Genomic DNA, 15,550 nt, shown 5'->3' on the forward strand with positions numbered 1-15,550 from the left:
TGTTGAAAATATGTCTTCAACATTTGAAAATCTGCTCGATGGCGTCATGTGATTATAGATGCTTAATGATGGCACTCGGGTTATTATTGCACTTTAAGCCATCTCTGTAGAAATTTTAAATTGTTTCTGGCGACAAAGGATGTCTCACTAGATAAAGACGGCAGATTTCGCAAGGCTTGTGTTTGGGTAAATAACATTGAAGTTATTTAATTAGAAATTGTGTTACATCAAACTAGGATGATTCCAATCGATGCGTGAGTGTGTCGCAGTTGTTTGTTGACTATTGTACTGTAGTTACATGTACGTTTTTACCGTAGTATGTGTACGTCCATAAAGACTAGAACAGAAAGAAGTCACTCACTTCCTAACAGATATAAGCAAAAAAATTACCTTAGCACTATATAGCTATATTGCCAATGGCTTTTTGATGACTAATGCTTATTTCGGACTGAAGTTCCAATCCTAAGATGTAAATCTGTAGCATATGACTTGTACTTTTATTATTTGAAATCCGAGATACAGTTTTTCAAAATTTTCTACTAATAATTCATACGACTCATTTACTTCGAATGGGCATATTCGGCGAGAACGCCTAATTCTTGGTTGTTATAACTGCAATTTATGGAATTGTCTTTTTCCTGATATTCTGCATCGGATTGTATATATAGTTTTCAAAACATTAGCAAAATGGACAAACCCTGAGAATTTTATTGACTTGTGGCAAACACAAAAAATTAAAAGAATCAGCACTGCGATCAAATTATTATGGCAAGCCTCCAAATTTATTTGGTGCAGCTAGCTTGAACGATCCTTTTTATTTGAAAAGCAATGTGCGCACGCAGCAGCATTACCACCAATTTTGGAAAACTTCAATTCTTAAGCTGAAGATGATTCATCTTTGAAAAACGGGTGCACCTCCGGCAGAAGGCTATTACGAATTCGACGGAAATTTCGTTGAAGCTTCTGGTTTAAAGGCCGTGCAAGCAACTCACGCGCCCTTGGATTAAGAGCGATTGTTCCTTCCTCTTCGTCCGTGTTGTTACCTCGGTTTCTGAAAATTCACGACACCTTAGCAATTACTTGACGTTCTTAAAATTCGTACAGACCTATTCAAGAGACTACATATTTTTAGGTAATTATTAGGTTACTACTACTACTACTACTACTACTAATTATAGGACATCCACGCCGACTTCCTCAATCTTGACGTATGCTTTAGTTCCTACTATATACACCAACAATTATCCTGTTATAGGCACTCTGCTCCTACCTCAGCCTCCTTTCCATTCAAATATACCGCCACAGCTATCCAACCACATTTTTTTTTTTTTTTTGTTGAATCTTACCTCGACCTTTACCTGAATGTTACCTCGTTTCTGAAATTTCATGACAATACTACAATTATCGTATTACCCTATCTTCATAGTCCAATCTGGCTCATACGTTCTCTAGGTCACATAGGATTAACCGTACCACTACAACAAGATTTTGATATCTTGTTGCAATGATACGTTGTCTTAAGTTGTAAGAATTCCGTGCTTGTTTTCTAGACCCTAACTCTCCTTAAATTATGAATAGATGTTGGAATCGTTTACGAGGCGTCAACTCCACTTACTCGACTTAATCTTACACTTTACGAGTCATCAAAGAATATGGACTATATTCCTTTTGGACGATTGGTTGCTCTGACGCAGAAGTGATTTTTATGCGTCAACAATTTTTATTTGTTTACAATTAGTTTGACAACCGCCGGGCATGTATAATATACCGGGACGAAACTCATGATATATATACATATCATGAGCTTTTTTTATATATATATATATATATATATATATATATATATGTACCTTAAAATTGAGCTATAATTTAATTATTTTCATTGCTCGTAAGTTTTCTCAAGAAAATTGAACGCTGTGAGTTTCACCCTGTCGTATTTCTGCTTGATGACATTTTTTTCTAATGGCTACGTTGGAGATTAGGTTACTAGTTTTATCCGTACATGAACTCACGTAGGCTCACTGATCCAAATACAAATTCTTATTTTATCTCTCTGGTAAGACTTCCAACGTTATAAACAGCTTCTTCCTGTGAGAAATGTTTTGAAGTTTCGGAATTTCACACGGTAGAGGTGATGGTCATTAAATCGAGGTTCTTAGAGATGAATGAGGACGTCTTCATAATACCAACGCAGCTGTATTCTCACGTCAACTAGATTTTTTCTTTCTGAATGATCAAGAGAATGTACCATTGGTAATTGTTGCGTCAACAAGGTTATTGTCTAAAACTATGTTCATCTTTCGCTTGATGCGAAGTTAACGCTGGGTTAAGAAATAATCTCCAGAAATATTTCCAGATTATCAATTCTATATATGAAACTGCACGGCGTCCTTTGGTAAAGATTTTCAGAGAATCGCTCATTACAAATTTTAATTACATCCAGAATCCGCTTTGCAATTTCACTATTAGCAATTTTTAAATGATTTTCTCAATGTTTTATACAAACTAGGAATAGTAGCCGTGAGTAACTTGTTGGTGGCTGCATTGTATACCTGTGATGCCTCTATCGGGATAACCCTTCGATACAGCTGTGCCTGATATCGGCATCGCTCGCTTAGCTGCGAGTAGAAGTTTATGAAAATTCCTTGAACATACGATTGTAAAGACTGTAGGTCTTTAAAAAAATGTGTAATTTTCCACAGTCTTCTACAAAGCACCTCTGATAGGTACTCTGGGTAATTAATGCCGTCAAGAACTACCGCGTGCGTTTTTGAAATGAAATCAATAGTTTCTTTTTTTCTTAATATTTCTAATATTAATAAATAAAAGACATTTTTATAACGTACCGTGCGATGCGCGAGAAATCTTTACTTATACGGCTCCTAAAATGCGTAAAAAACTCCGCAATTTACAAACGAAGTTTGGCTCTCTAATCTACTTTCCTTCTATGTAAAACAATCCCTTTTTAAAAAGCGTCGTTTCTATCTGTTTATGATATTTACAATGTCTATGCAGCTCGCTAGACATTTTCAGGCCTGTACAATAATTTAAAAAATATGCAGCATACATGTCGATACGCCTTTCCAAGACCACCATTTTATCTACTTTGTAACAGCAAAATTGCAAAAAGCTCTACCTTCCAATTACAATTTTGTTTCTGTTCAATGGAACTTGAGAACCTAACTCTCCAGTAAACGCAGCCTATATACACTGAACTTTCTCGAACGACAGAATTGTTCCAATCCACGTTACGTTGTGTTGGAGAGAATTACTTAATGATGGAATTATCAATACTTGCGTGCAGTGACTACCATTTTGCAAACGTAACATTACTTCCGAGACAATTTTGCGTCACCTATATTAGGCGGACCGGTTGGCTTCGTCCTGCGCCCTACATATTTTCTCTAATATGATTTCTTAATACATTTAACCTAATATAAACTATCAACACACAACGAGGTTCCTATTCGAAATACTTCCGCTTTGACGACTACTCGATTCTTATACTGCAATGCTACTATCCTTATTTTAATAGTCTGTTCTCATATAGGCATATATAATTGTTACCTATGCTGAGAGTTCACTAGGATTTCTGGTTGTAAACTCGTACTTACCAATGTCCCTAACATAGTAACGTAGACGCTAAAATTAGAGAATATTAAATGATGTGGCTGGCTTAGTGTATTTTTGTCTTTAGCAAGTCTTTGGATTGTTTCTATAAGTCCCTTGGGTCAAACGATTTTGATGCCGGCATTTCGGCTACCTCTTAGCGTAGGTAGCTCCATGCTCTTCAACTGAGCTTCGAACGCTGACAACTTTTCAGTTTTCAGTTAGTTACAGCTTCTTTCGAAATGATCTAAGCAGTTGCGCACGAGATCAGCAAACTTGTTAAATCTAAAGTACGTTGTCGAGATCTCAGAAAGCCTCACTGGGATATTCTATATGCACCTGCAGTAGAAGTCAGGCAAAAAGATTCAGTCTTTAGCTTGGGTTACTGTATCACTGAAAACAAACGCGTCATCGTGTCGGGCAAACATTTGGAGTCCATTTTACTGCGCGCGAGCTACGAGAAGAGCGTCAGGGGAATAGCAATGCAGAATCCTTCACTATTGCTTTATAACATATCACATTTTAAATCTGATATGCCGTGCAATTGAATCCAACCAGTAAACCCTGACCAATTGGTTTTCCAGTTAGTATTACAATCCCGACTCGACTTTGGTAGCTGTAATTACTCCTGTTATTCTTCCATGGAGGATATTACAATGCCAAAACGGAAGCAAACAAACTTTTTGGGTGTAGAGTCGATAAGTGGTTCAGTGTATAAATGCCCGAAAACAACAATTCGAAAACTCGAGCGAGAGGGAATAAGACATCACCCTTGCAATGGCTATTTTAATTACTGTAAGCAAAGGCTGTGGTGATAAATATATTAAATGAATTTCTTTGCGCTTGTAGCAAGCGTGAGAAATATTTACTAGAATTAATATCTTGCTATTCTTTGCCGCGCTGAAACTTACGACGCACATGGTTCTACTGTATCTATATACACATACACAGCTCTGCATACATTAGTTTTTTGCCTTTCCGTACCCTACATTCTTTCCGTTGTGTAAATTCAATGATTAGTTTTTTTTGTATCAACTTCAGTTGGCGCCATGTGTTATGAAAGGGGATTGAACTAGTGGATCAATGCAAGAAATCGTCTTACCCTTTTGTTCTATCAAGACCTGACGCAAGCAAAACCATTGCTAGCAAAAGTAATATTGTTCTTAGTTTTCTCATCATATAGTTCACCGTGCAGATCACCTCCTGCTTCGTTCGTATCCAAAAATAGCTAGAAAATCATCTAACTCGTCAAAGAAGTTGAGTTATCATGTTTGATCTCATTGATAAATTTCGCTCAGGAATATTATCAAAGAAGGCGAGTCTCGAACCACATGTAAAACGAGCCCAGAAAAATACGACCGATGCCCACAACATAGAATTCACCCACAGTTATCGCCATGCTCCCTCGTAAAATTCTTTCCTAAACAAGCAGAAATACCTAGTATTTTCGAAATAAATTGTAAAAATCTGTATTCTCCGTATATTGTGACGCTTCCTAAGAGTACACTTTCTGAGGCGTAAGCATTTTCTTTAAGTTTTCGCAAGGTTTCATCTATAATTGATTAAAGCAGGTGTACACTTAGGGGGTGGTACCGGATTTTGAGTAAGGTATTGCACACGCGACTCTGGCTGCAGACGTGGGGTTATACTGTGATGTTTTGCTTATTTTTTTTGTATGATTGATGAGACATTTTGTAATAGCTGAGCTGTTCCGCTATTAACAACTTATGTACGATATAACTTTAACATGAAATTAAGGCCTCGATGGTGTTTAGCAAAGTATTGATTCTTACGGTATGAGTTTACTAGCAAGGATGTCGCAGTGAAATCCGTTCGTGCACATCATGATATTTGCCAAATTATAACGTCTGATAAATACCACCGAAAAAAACCAAATACAAACGGGCGGCGCGTATATATGGTATAGAAACGGAAGAAAATCATGCGTAAATATTGTGTTTATCTGTCGCAAAAATAATGAAAAGTCTTTATAGAAATAATGGCCGAAAAGCTAATACCAGTATGAAGTACCTAGTATGAACACCAATCTAGGTAGAAAGTATTTATTTTGAATGACTCAACACAACGTGAGTCAAAGAGTTTGACATGACGAAAATGAGTTAACTGTTATAATATTTTATGAAGCTTACGTTATCCCATAAATAGTAATTTGGCATTTATAAATAAATGGCTTCATATTATCACCATACTATTTGACTAGTCGTTCAAATTTACATTGGATCCTAGCGTACGGTTATAGATGATATTTACACTTGAAACTGGTTCGTCTAATACTTCATTGGTAAAAGCTCTATGTCATTCACAGGTCAGTAATATTGACATGGGCTTCTCCCCTATTTACACACTGTTGGGATATGGAGAAGGCTCGGCTTTTGGCTAGCTCATCAACGGCAAAAGACGGTGCTTGTGAAAGTACTCAAGATAGCACAAACACGCTAAGGCTCGAATGGGAAAATTAAAGTGGACAGAGTCGGCTTTTGTGCCCATGTCTTTGTAAGCCGTCGCGATGAAGTGAACTGCATTTCGTTCAGTTTCAAGTATGATACAGAGTGCTTCTGGATATTATTATCTAGAATAGTGAATGGTTCCTAACGTGTGCAGCTTCCTACCTTGTGCAACAACCTAGTTCTAAAGTATACTACGGATATAATTATAATGGACCCGTCACTCGAAGACTTCAGCGCCAACCTTTCTACAGAAAATCATGGTCAAATAATTTTACAAAGATTAGAGGAACAGCGAGCGACAAAGCTCTGTGACGTAGTGGTTCTTTCGTCGGATCGTCGCAAATATCCTTGCCATAAAGCTGTATTGGCGGCAAACTCGACGTTGCTCCGTGACAAAGCAATGAAATCAAATAAAATACAAACGGACATAGCAGCCGAGGTACTCGAACTTATCCTTGATTACTTTTACACAGGATCTGTTCGCATCGAGGAAAATAACTGCATTGAACTACTGGATGCATCCGTGTCACTGATGGTAACACCGCTTGAAGGGGCGATCTCTCATTATATCAAGCGAGTGGCCCAGGAGAATACGCGGCCGTTCATCGAGAGCTCGATGCTCCTAAAAGTACCACCAAACCTAATGAAGAATGCCATCGGTGATATACTCATAGCAAACAGTTTTTCTAAGCGTGCCTTGCTTCTGCAAGTCGTCGAAGCACTCGCTGACTGGGCTGCCGTCGATCATGCCACAAGGTGTGTAGATGTTATGTCGTCATTATTTTTCAAAGTTACATATACTAGATAAAGAATCATTACAGAGCAGTACAAATACTGCTAATGGAATGTACAACATTGTGTCTACTGCAAGTTTTCAATGAACATAATTTACATAGCATTTTTTAACTATACATATATATATGTAAAGTACCGTCGTTGACCTACGGGCCCCCCAAAATAATATAAGCATTTAAGAGTTAGCTCTGCCATATCGCATTACACTGTGTCATCCAGGAGCACTCTTATCGTAGGTATGGCGGCAATGAAACTTTTACTTATGCACCCGCTAGCTATTTATCGCTAGTAGTAATCGAAAGCTCCACACACAATTTTCAAAATACAGGTCAACAACACTATCTCACACAACAACAATATCCCGATATCAAAGAGGATATATATGCCTATTTAAAAGCTGCTTGCGCCATATATGTAGCGAATCTTGTTGAGTTTACCAAATTAGTTTGATTTGCCAGATACCTTTAGAAATGGTACCATTGAGCATTTAGCAGCGTGATATCTATTACGATTTCCCTCTGTTGTTTATTGTTGTCACACCAAGTAAAAAAGGATGCGCACCTAAAAAAACTTCGACTTTCTGATTGATTGTGCGTAAAATATTAAAATTCTGTTATCGTATCAAAAACTGACACAGCTAAAGTGTTTCGGCCAAAATAGGTCATCGCAGGTCAATTACTTTATAGACCAACTGTACGTACAGATTTTTTTCTTAATCCAATCACGGAATTCCGCTTACCATTTTTCGACAATCACTTTTGTCAACAACCTTCTGCAAAAAAAATTATAGCCAAAAATATGAATCGATAACTACTTAACACCATCAAGCAATAATACTTGATATTCTTTTTTAGAGAAAATCTTTTAGAGAAAATTTGAGAAATATAATTGCGTATTAGTTGGACACCCGAATCTAATTTTTGATGAGCTAATTGTGAGAGTCTCGGTGCTGAAGATGACGCTTGCTTCTGCCATTTATTGACCTCAATCCTTCTTACTTATTTCACTCTCCCTAGATCTTCATTTAACAGCACCAGACTGATAGGAGGAAATAGCACAGTCCTCTAGCAGTTTGCCTGCTAATCTTAAGAACACGTGAAGGTCTAGGTTTGAATTTAGACACGGACACGCTTCGTTCCGTGCGGGAAGCCAGCGTTTGATGAAACGCTTAACGGCGGTACCGAACGTATAACTCAAAACAGTTAGAGGGAATTATATGGGAATTTAGGAAGAAGAATATATGGGCCATTGGAACAATTGGTGAGGGCCACTTTGATCAGATTCCCCTTTCTCCGTACACTCGAGCTACAAGTTATAACAGCTATTCCTAGATCATTGTCCTTAAAACAGTTGACTACTGTTTTGTTTACTTTGCTGAAGGGTATATTCCTAGTTCAAACGACACATCCTCAAAGCACGCTACTTTCTTAAGGTTGCTCGAGTGACGGCTTGCGTTTACCTTCTTTGGGTCGTAGCGTAACGTTTCGCACTTGTTCTTACCTCAGAGCGTCCGTCGTTAAGCAAACCGGTCAAATCGTTACGATTGCAATGACGAGTTGACAGCTGCAATATGCGATTCTGAATTAGGTCTATCAACGCAGGTATGCGAACTTCGCCCCTTATTGTAGATATTCTTTAGTCAATCTGTATGAGGAATTCCGCTTACGATGATTATATTTCAAACTAACGTTGTCTTTTATTTACCCCTAACCCCCATTCTGTTCTGCATTGTTTCTTGTGCTTGTACACTTTTCGAATGTATATTTCACACCGTCGTGTGCATTTTTGTGAGTATTGCACGCTCTGTAGGACCTGGCGGGTACTAAACAATGGCACCGCATCATATGCACATTTAATCCGTTTGTTCTAGCATCTGGATTTCATCTTAAACAATTTGCGTATCCTTTTTTATATCGTAATCTCTAAATCTAAATTGATCCGTAATGGAGAAGATTGACAAATAGTCTCTACGTGAACCCGTATCTCTTCATATATTTTTAAGCATAATTTCAGCTCATAATGAAATACAGTGAGCTAAATGCTTACATTTTCCACTACATTACATACAGGTGGGAGGTGTACAGGGAGTTGCTAGAACGTGTCAAGAGCGACAAAAATACGAGTCGGCAAACATCCTGTCCAGTCACACCGCTTTCGTATCCTTCATCGATACACTCATCAGAATCAGCAAATCATTCTGCTTCACCGTCGTCACGAAGTACGTCAGTCGATTCTGCTGCAGGTAATTATTGCAACCGATGTATTTAGATTTGCTCTACTTATGCAAAATACAGGGATAGTATTATATAATACTACAAAGAAATTATTGATGTATTATAAAAGAGTGGAAAAGTCGTTACATAGTATTATTATATTGTTATGATAAATATGAAGCAGGTTAATTTATGAAGTTCGTAAATAGTACCGAAAGATGGCATCGAAAATGATAAAACGAGCGAGTTTAAGGCTGTTGTAGAAGGATAGTGAGGCACTTTTTGGGGAAACTAACGATAATAGAAAATAATCAACAAATCGATACTTAATTCAATTATATATGGCATAAGCACTCTGCTAAGCAGTGCCGTTAAGAGGATTTATTCAGTTCTGTAGGCAGTTGAGAGGGGATGACGAGAAGCAAACATTGCATTTTAGTATCGGTCTTCCGGCACACAAGTTATTTTAGAGTCGAAGTTAATTGTTGTGATCACAAATCGAAATATTTGATTATGTGTTGCTAGTTCATAGAGCATGACTGCTTGAAAAAAAACTTAAGTGAATAACTCGTAGAAGTTTTTTTCAGTTTAACTGTGGAAGCTACCGTGCATCTCGGTAAGCGTTCTGCTGTGACAGTTACGTTCATGATACCGAGAAATTGCAAGTTGCACGGGTAGGACGAACTAAGTCTTCCACATAAAGATGTGGTATAGACTGTATAAAAGAACTGCTTAGGCAGATGGGAGGTTTAGTTCTAATGAAAGTTTCGATCACAAACCGCTTATTTGTCTAGACGATTTTTTATTATTGCTTGAAAGTTTTATTAAGAAATAGACCATCTGCATACCTGCCACAGATTGGTGTCCTGTATTTAATAAAATATATTTAAGTTAGCAATGTATTTTTTTTACAACAAAGCATAAAACTGAACTTAAAACAATAAGTTAGTAAGCAATATTCCATCGTAAAACTGTTTATATTTACGCAATCTATGCTCCATCAAAAATTGACTTACTTATAAACGGAAATACAAGTATATTGAAGATAAGCGCATTGCGAATGATGGCAAACTTTAGATACCTTTTATGTTCTCAATTCATCTATTTCAATTTACTATGATAAGAATAATGACGACCGGATATTAACGGCTAGCGTACTCAAAACTACTTGGTTATGCATAGGATATAATGTTTCAACGACACCACTTCTTGATTCTCGAAATATTTGCCTAAAATGTATTTATATACTTGCAGTAATGCAGCATTCTACACCGCTGGGAATATTTCGTAGCAGGAACATGGTCTTGCCGTCAACGTCCGCTGCTGAAGATCAGGGCGATATGTACTTTGAACTTGAACTGTCAAAAGTTGGCCGGAAAGAGGAGAACGGCTGGGATTGCGTGTCGGAATTAGCGACCGCTACGGATAAAAACAGCGAGGCACCGATGGACGCTTCTATGGCGACTGGCGCAAGCGAAACAACATGGTCACAATACGAGCGTGAAATGAGGGAAGTGATTGAAGAATTAAAAGCTAAACAGCTTAGCGATGATGAAGATATCAAGTTATAATTGTTTCATGCATACGAAACAAATAAATTGATCCTTTGCAAATACTAATTTGGCGAATTTCTACATCATGCATCGATAGAAGCGCAAAGTGAGCTCAGTATTAAAAAGGCAACAAAGAATATTCCATCGTGGAGTTGTCTATATTCAAGCAATTTAGGCCCTATAGAGAATTTATTTATAGGCGAGGGCACACGGGTGTCTATGTGCAGTATCAATTAGCAGCAATAATTTGAAGACAAGAATAAAAGCGACTTTTAAAGATCCATTATACATTAGCTTCATTACATATCGCACAAAGCCTCGTGCTCAAGCAGATGATATTCCAGACTGCATAAGTGAGATCTATCATGCTGATGAATAACATGCAGTAAATCTCGAAGGTGCCTGTTTTCTATGACAATGCTGAACGAAAAGGGCGTTTCAACTCGACTATGATTTACTTAGGCGCTTTGGATATGCCTACGTTTAGGACTGATATATAAATGTTAAACTATTCGCCTGGTGCTGAATAGCAGCGTAGCACATGCTTCCGAGATAAAATAAAGGTTTAAGAAATTATGACTTTTTCTTACAAAGCATTAATTAGACCATACCGTATGTGGCTGGGCACAATTGTTTGCAAGTCAAACTTGGATCTGAAACGCATCATGTGCTTTTTGTTGCAGCCGTTAAGAAATGGTCTGCACAAACTGAAACAGACGAGTCTGTTAGTAAGCCAGAGTAAACGCATGGGCTTATGATCGGAGAAAAGAGAGAATGCAATAACAACAATGGAACTAAGCCAAGTCGCCATTCTATTGATGCAGAACAAAGCTGCATGTCATGATACCGCGTGCCGCGAACAAGTATATATTTCAATCTACTTATATTTGTAGCACCATATATACCATGGTATCTATAAAAGGTATTTTTTCCTATCATTTGCTTTGGCTGCAGAGCCGGCCTTTCTAATTTGTACGAGCCATTAGAATTGCGTGAACCTATATCCGTTGAATGTAGAGTTTGAAGTTATCAGTAAATCTATCGTGATTTCTTATTTTGCCCAAAATTTTAGCGGTCTGGCGCGGTCTTCCGACGCTAGCATATAACCACACCGTGTACCGTCAACTGGGATCATATTTTCATACTTTCACCAAACTGAGATATTAAGGAAAATCGGTATTTTTATCATCCAGTTTCCCTTTATTTAAATGCATGTCTGATAAAGGGTAGAATCTTACTAAATAGTGTACAACTATTGTTCAATTACCGCTGCCCATGTCGATTAGTACAGCATATATTTAAGTTGCTACAATTGACTTGCTGTGACACAACATAAGTACGCCCAATAACAAGATAGATTATTTAAATATTTAATAATTTAAATGCTTAAATACACGCGAAAAGAAGATGTGTTATTTTCTGCAGATAGTACTAAAAATTTACAAGATTATTGTGTCGGCCAAATTTACTAATGAAAATGCCAAAGCATTTACCTGATTTGGGGATTTGTTGCATAGTTTAATATGGACCTCATAGAGATTTGGAGAGGAAATTAGACTTATCACTGCACATCCGACTTCGCACCCGCTGGGGGCATCGCGGGGGCTATATTTTTTTAACGGGTTTTCTCATCATACTCGCATAATTTAACAAATAATACATTTGAGGACAATTGAACCTCTACAAAGTGTTACGCAAAATTCCGATGTCTTCACCCCAAGACAACGATCAAACGTATTACAGATTAGCACGACTGACTGAACAACTTGAATTACCTGAAAAAAACGTAGTCAAGTTCCGTTGTTACAATTTCTAGTTAAGTAAGAAAAAAAGTACTCGTAAGAGCTTTCGAGACAAATCATACATAGCATCGTTTAGGAATGCTTATAAGCTTGCTGTTTTCTTTACATCACTTAGAGAGATAGTTTACTGCTTGCTACTCTAGTTACCCTTCTGAAAGGCTGAAAAGTCTGCCTAAAGTTACACTTATTGAATTATGAATTGCCCTAACACATCATATAAATTCAAAACACAGAATAGGATAAACCCTTGAAAAACTACCACGTTATGGAATACCTAAAGAATAACTGCTATACTTGTATTAGAAGCTCAGAAGCTATCATTGATCGTCTAGCACAGACCAGAAGTACTTACACGAATGTCTCGCACTGTAAGTGAATTTGTAGATGGTTCACTTCGAATAAGAATCAAGTAATTTCTTGGTCAGAAGTCTTAAATAGTCAAATAAAACTGTGCTCAAAACTCGTTCGAGTACTTCGCCTTCTGACAATCAGAACTCGAGTTGCCAGTCGCCAATTTGCGTTCTTAAATACTGATCCGCTGCGAGAGCCACCTATTACTGGCGCTGCTTATCTAATTGTGTCATCACTGGACGATAGAGCGAGCCTGTTTTGCCACGGACAACTCGAACTACACACAGTGAGTAGCGTTCATATGAATAGCTCAATCAGAGACCATACCAGTTGTATATAATAGTTAACTTCCTTTTAACAAAGTTATGTTGATCAGTACTCAGTAGTCCTTGAGAACACAAGAAGCCAAAGATGTAATAAGCAAAAAGGCTATAAGCCTCTCGGAAATGATACATGTAGCGTACTGTTTGGCCACTGGTTTACAATTATCTACATTAGACCCTAAAATTCTCAGATATTGCACCGTTCTAAAGGAAATCGGCAGAACGTAATGTTATCGTTTCTATAACATTGTGATAAAACAGAGATATAACTCGATTACAGGATAAGTTGTGTTTTCTAGAGCACTCGTCAATAGCTAGAGTCATATGTGCTACTGTTAATGAGGAAGGCTATTAGGAGCAAAATCAAAATGGCTTTGTTGGTGAATGAAAACATTGGAAAAAAAAAATTTTCAAAGCAAGGAATTCAGGAACATGTGAAAGCCCAGAAAAAATGTCGTTTGTTTGGAAATGTTTAGAGCCCCTCGCTACGTTCTTCTGCAGCTTCTGCCCGAACGGGGGTCAACACATTATTGTTTAAAAGTGTTCCAATTAAACGTAAGGTGATCACGTTTGACACGATCTATAGCATTATTGATAGTGTCACGTAGTAATATGCCTCTTTGCTAGCGGAAGGGATTGTTAAAATCCAAAAATAGCTCTTTTACTAAACCAGAGTAATGGGGCTGTGTGAGGTAGAACGGTATGCTCAACTGAGTCAAAAGTATTTGAACCGCCAGAAGTGGCTAGTAATGATGTTTAGCTATGCGCTACTTCAGACAGGGTTCAAAACGTCTTTAACAAGGACGACGTCGTATCGGCTAAGTACATATTATCTTAATAACTAAATCTGTAAATTCTGCAGAAGAGGCAAAGCCCTATGCGCTCTCAGACGCTATATACGTGAATACATGGCATTTATTCTTTTAATATAAGAAACCAGTCCTGAACGCTGCTGCATGAAGGGCACTCCTTCGTTTCGGCGGAAATGATTGACATTATTAATGTTATTATTACTGCTAGCGGAAATTAATTGGTTTCACAGATTTTGCACTATTGTCGCAAACAGGCGCGTCAAATGCGTTACGCTTCTTTTAATTTTGCTAGGCTTCGGGAAGATATATGCAGAGTTGTAAGTGAAGTCAAGTTATATTGGTAAGCTTATATATAGCGATGGAAGCATAATGAAGACGTTGCTTGAACATGCTTTAAAAGATCCCTCACATGCATAAAAATTCAATATAATAACAATAAATTCAATTATTGTTCCCTTCAGGCTTCAATATATGCTTGATCGTCCGCCTGCTTTTAAAAAACAATATTGAAACTGGATTATAAGTTTATTATAGCAACTCTGAATAATGATACTTACCTAATATGACTACCGCCTACATTACGTCTAGTACAACTTGCAGTAACCACGAAATCGAGCTTTGAATACAGTTGTTTTTTATCCACTGCGTATTGTCAGAAGCTCTTTTTGTAATTCTGGAGCAATGACTTCTATATATCAAATTAGCAGTTTTTGAGAATTAAAAAGGCGGTCACGGTTCTAACAATAACTTTAGAAGGATCACAACTAGGCAATAATAACCTGAGAGGTGAGATTTGAGTTATCCATCACAAAATAGATTTCCTAGTCGGTACATGCCTGTCTACGACATCATAATTTCCAGTGTGCTAAATGCGTCTGAATTATTGAAGTTTTGCGAAGATAGCCGCACAGCCACGCTTATTCGTCTTAATAATTGGAAATCATCAACGCATATTTGTTTAATCCTTTATTGCAAATACCCGATGAAGCTTAACTGTGTGATCGTCAGAGCACGAGGCCAGCAACTCGACCAGACTGTCTTGCTCATCTGCCTGAATACTGGCGGCCTCCTGTGTAGCAGAGTAAACTTTTGGCTGAAAACATAGTTGATTTACTGTAAGGTCGTGAGCGGCTAAGTGAAGGGTACGCACAATCTCAAGGTCGCCGGATATCGTGTTAAATACGAGTTGTCTCAGCTCAATAAACCCATTATCTAGACCAATAGCCAGAAACAGTCTGAAATCACAAAAAAGCATAACTGGTTTTTACTATATTTTTTAACATGGTTTTTAACAGACAATGTTTCCCTAATAATGTCATTTGTTATTAATTAATTAGTCTGTTTTCATCTACACTGTGTAGATGGGCTATATACATGGGCAGCTCGAAGATGTGCCAAACGTTTCATTTGAATTATAGCTAAACAAAGAAAAAGAATACCTGAACTCAACAGAAGCATTAGATATCACCTCCTCATTACAAGCATACATATTATTTAAGTATAATAATACATACGAGCCGACCTTTCCAAGCGCTAGTAAACGATAGTACATTGCTTTTTATAAGGATTGTTCGCTCTAATTGATATTGATGATACAGCAAAGAGCACAATATTATCCGTATCC

At 37.5% G+C, this 15,550-nt stretch overlaps 2 protein-coding genes and 1 long non-coding RNA gene across 7 annotated transcripts in view; 1 reads left to right on the forward strand and 2 right to left on the reverse strand.

Moving 5' to 3' along the window:
* Positions 1–756: 756 nt before the first annotated feature.
* LOC147755206 (uncharacterized) lies at positions 757–5,863 on the reverse strand. Its single transcript, XR_015329457.1, has 2 exons — positions 4,712–5,863; positions 757–1,051 (listed from the first exon to the last, which is right to left on the reverse strand). It is a non-coding gene; the product is annotated as an uncharacterized LOC147755206 (long non-coding RNA).
* A 259-nt stretch (positions 5,864–6,122) lies between these two features.
* Positions 6,123–10,704, forward strand: LOC111251104 (kelch-like protein 38). Its single transcript, XM_022807404.2, has 3 exons — positions 6,123–6,833; positions 8,942–9,114; positions 10,340–10,704. The coding sequence occupies exons 1-3, from the start codon at positions 6,286–6,288 to the stop codon at positions 10,654–10,656; spliced, it is 1,038 nt and encodes a 345-aa protein (XP_022663139.1). The 5' UTR covers positions 6,123–6,285; the 3' UTR covers positions 10,657–10,704.
* Positions 10,705–11,817: 1,113 nt separating this feature from the next.
* The window catches only part of Elp2 (elongator complex protein 2), a 30,712-nt gene continuing 26,979 nt past the window's right edge, over positions 11,818–15,550 (reverse strand). For 4 of the 5 annotated variants that reach the window (XM_022807892.2, XM_022807887.2, XM_022807888.2 and 1 more), the window contains one exon: positions 14,433–15,161. In XM_022807892.2, coding sequence (XP_022663627.1) covers positions 14,885–15,161 — 277 coding nt within the window. In that variant the 3' untranslated portion in view covers positions 14,433–14,884. Of the gene's footprint in view, positions 12,414–14,432; positions 15,162–15,550 lie in introns of those variants that run through there. The other variant, XM_022807889.2, reaches the window with a different exon arrangement.

This window comes from Varroa destructor, unplaced genomic scaffold (genome assembly GCF_002443255.2).
Source record: "Varroa destructor unplaced genomic scaffold, Vdes_3.0 BEIS01000005.1, whole genome shotgun sequence".
NCBI lineage: Eukaryota > Metazoa > Arthropoda > Arachnida > Mesostigmata > Varroidae > Varroa > Varroa destructor.

Bases quoted from the DNA above. Each gene is read 5' to 3' on its own strand.
- LOC111251104 (XM_022807404.2), top strand. From the start codon at position 6,286: ATGGACCCGTCACTCGAAGACTTCAGCGCCAACCTTTCTACAGAAAAT. The intron at 6,834-8,941 runs GTGTGTAGATGT...CATTACATACAG, and splicing joins GCCGTCGATCATGCCACAAG to GTGGGAGGTGTACAGGGAGT. The intron at 9,115-10,339 runs GTAATTATTGCA...ATATACTTGCAG, and splicing joins GTCAGTCGATTCTGCTGCAG to TAATGCAGCATTCTACACCG.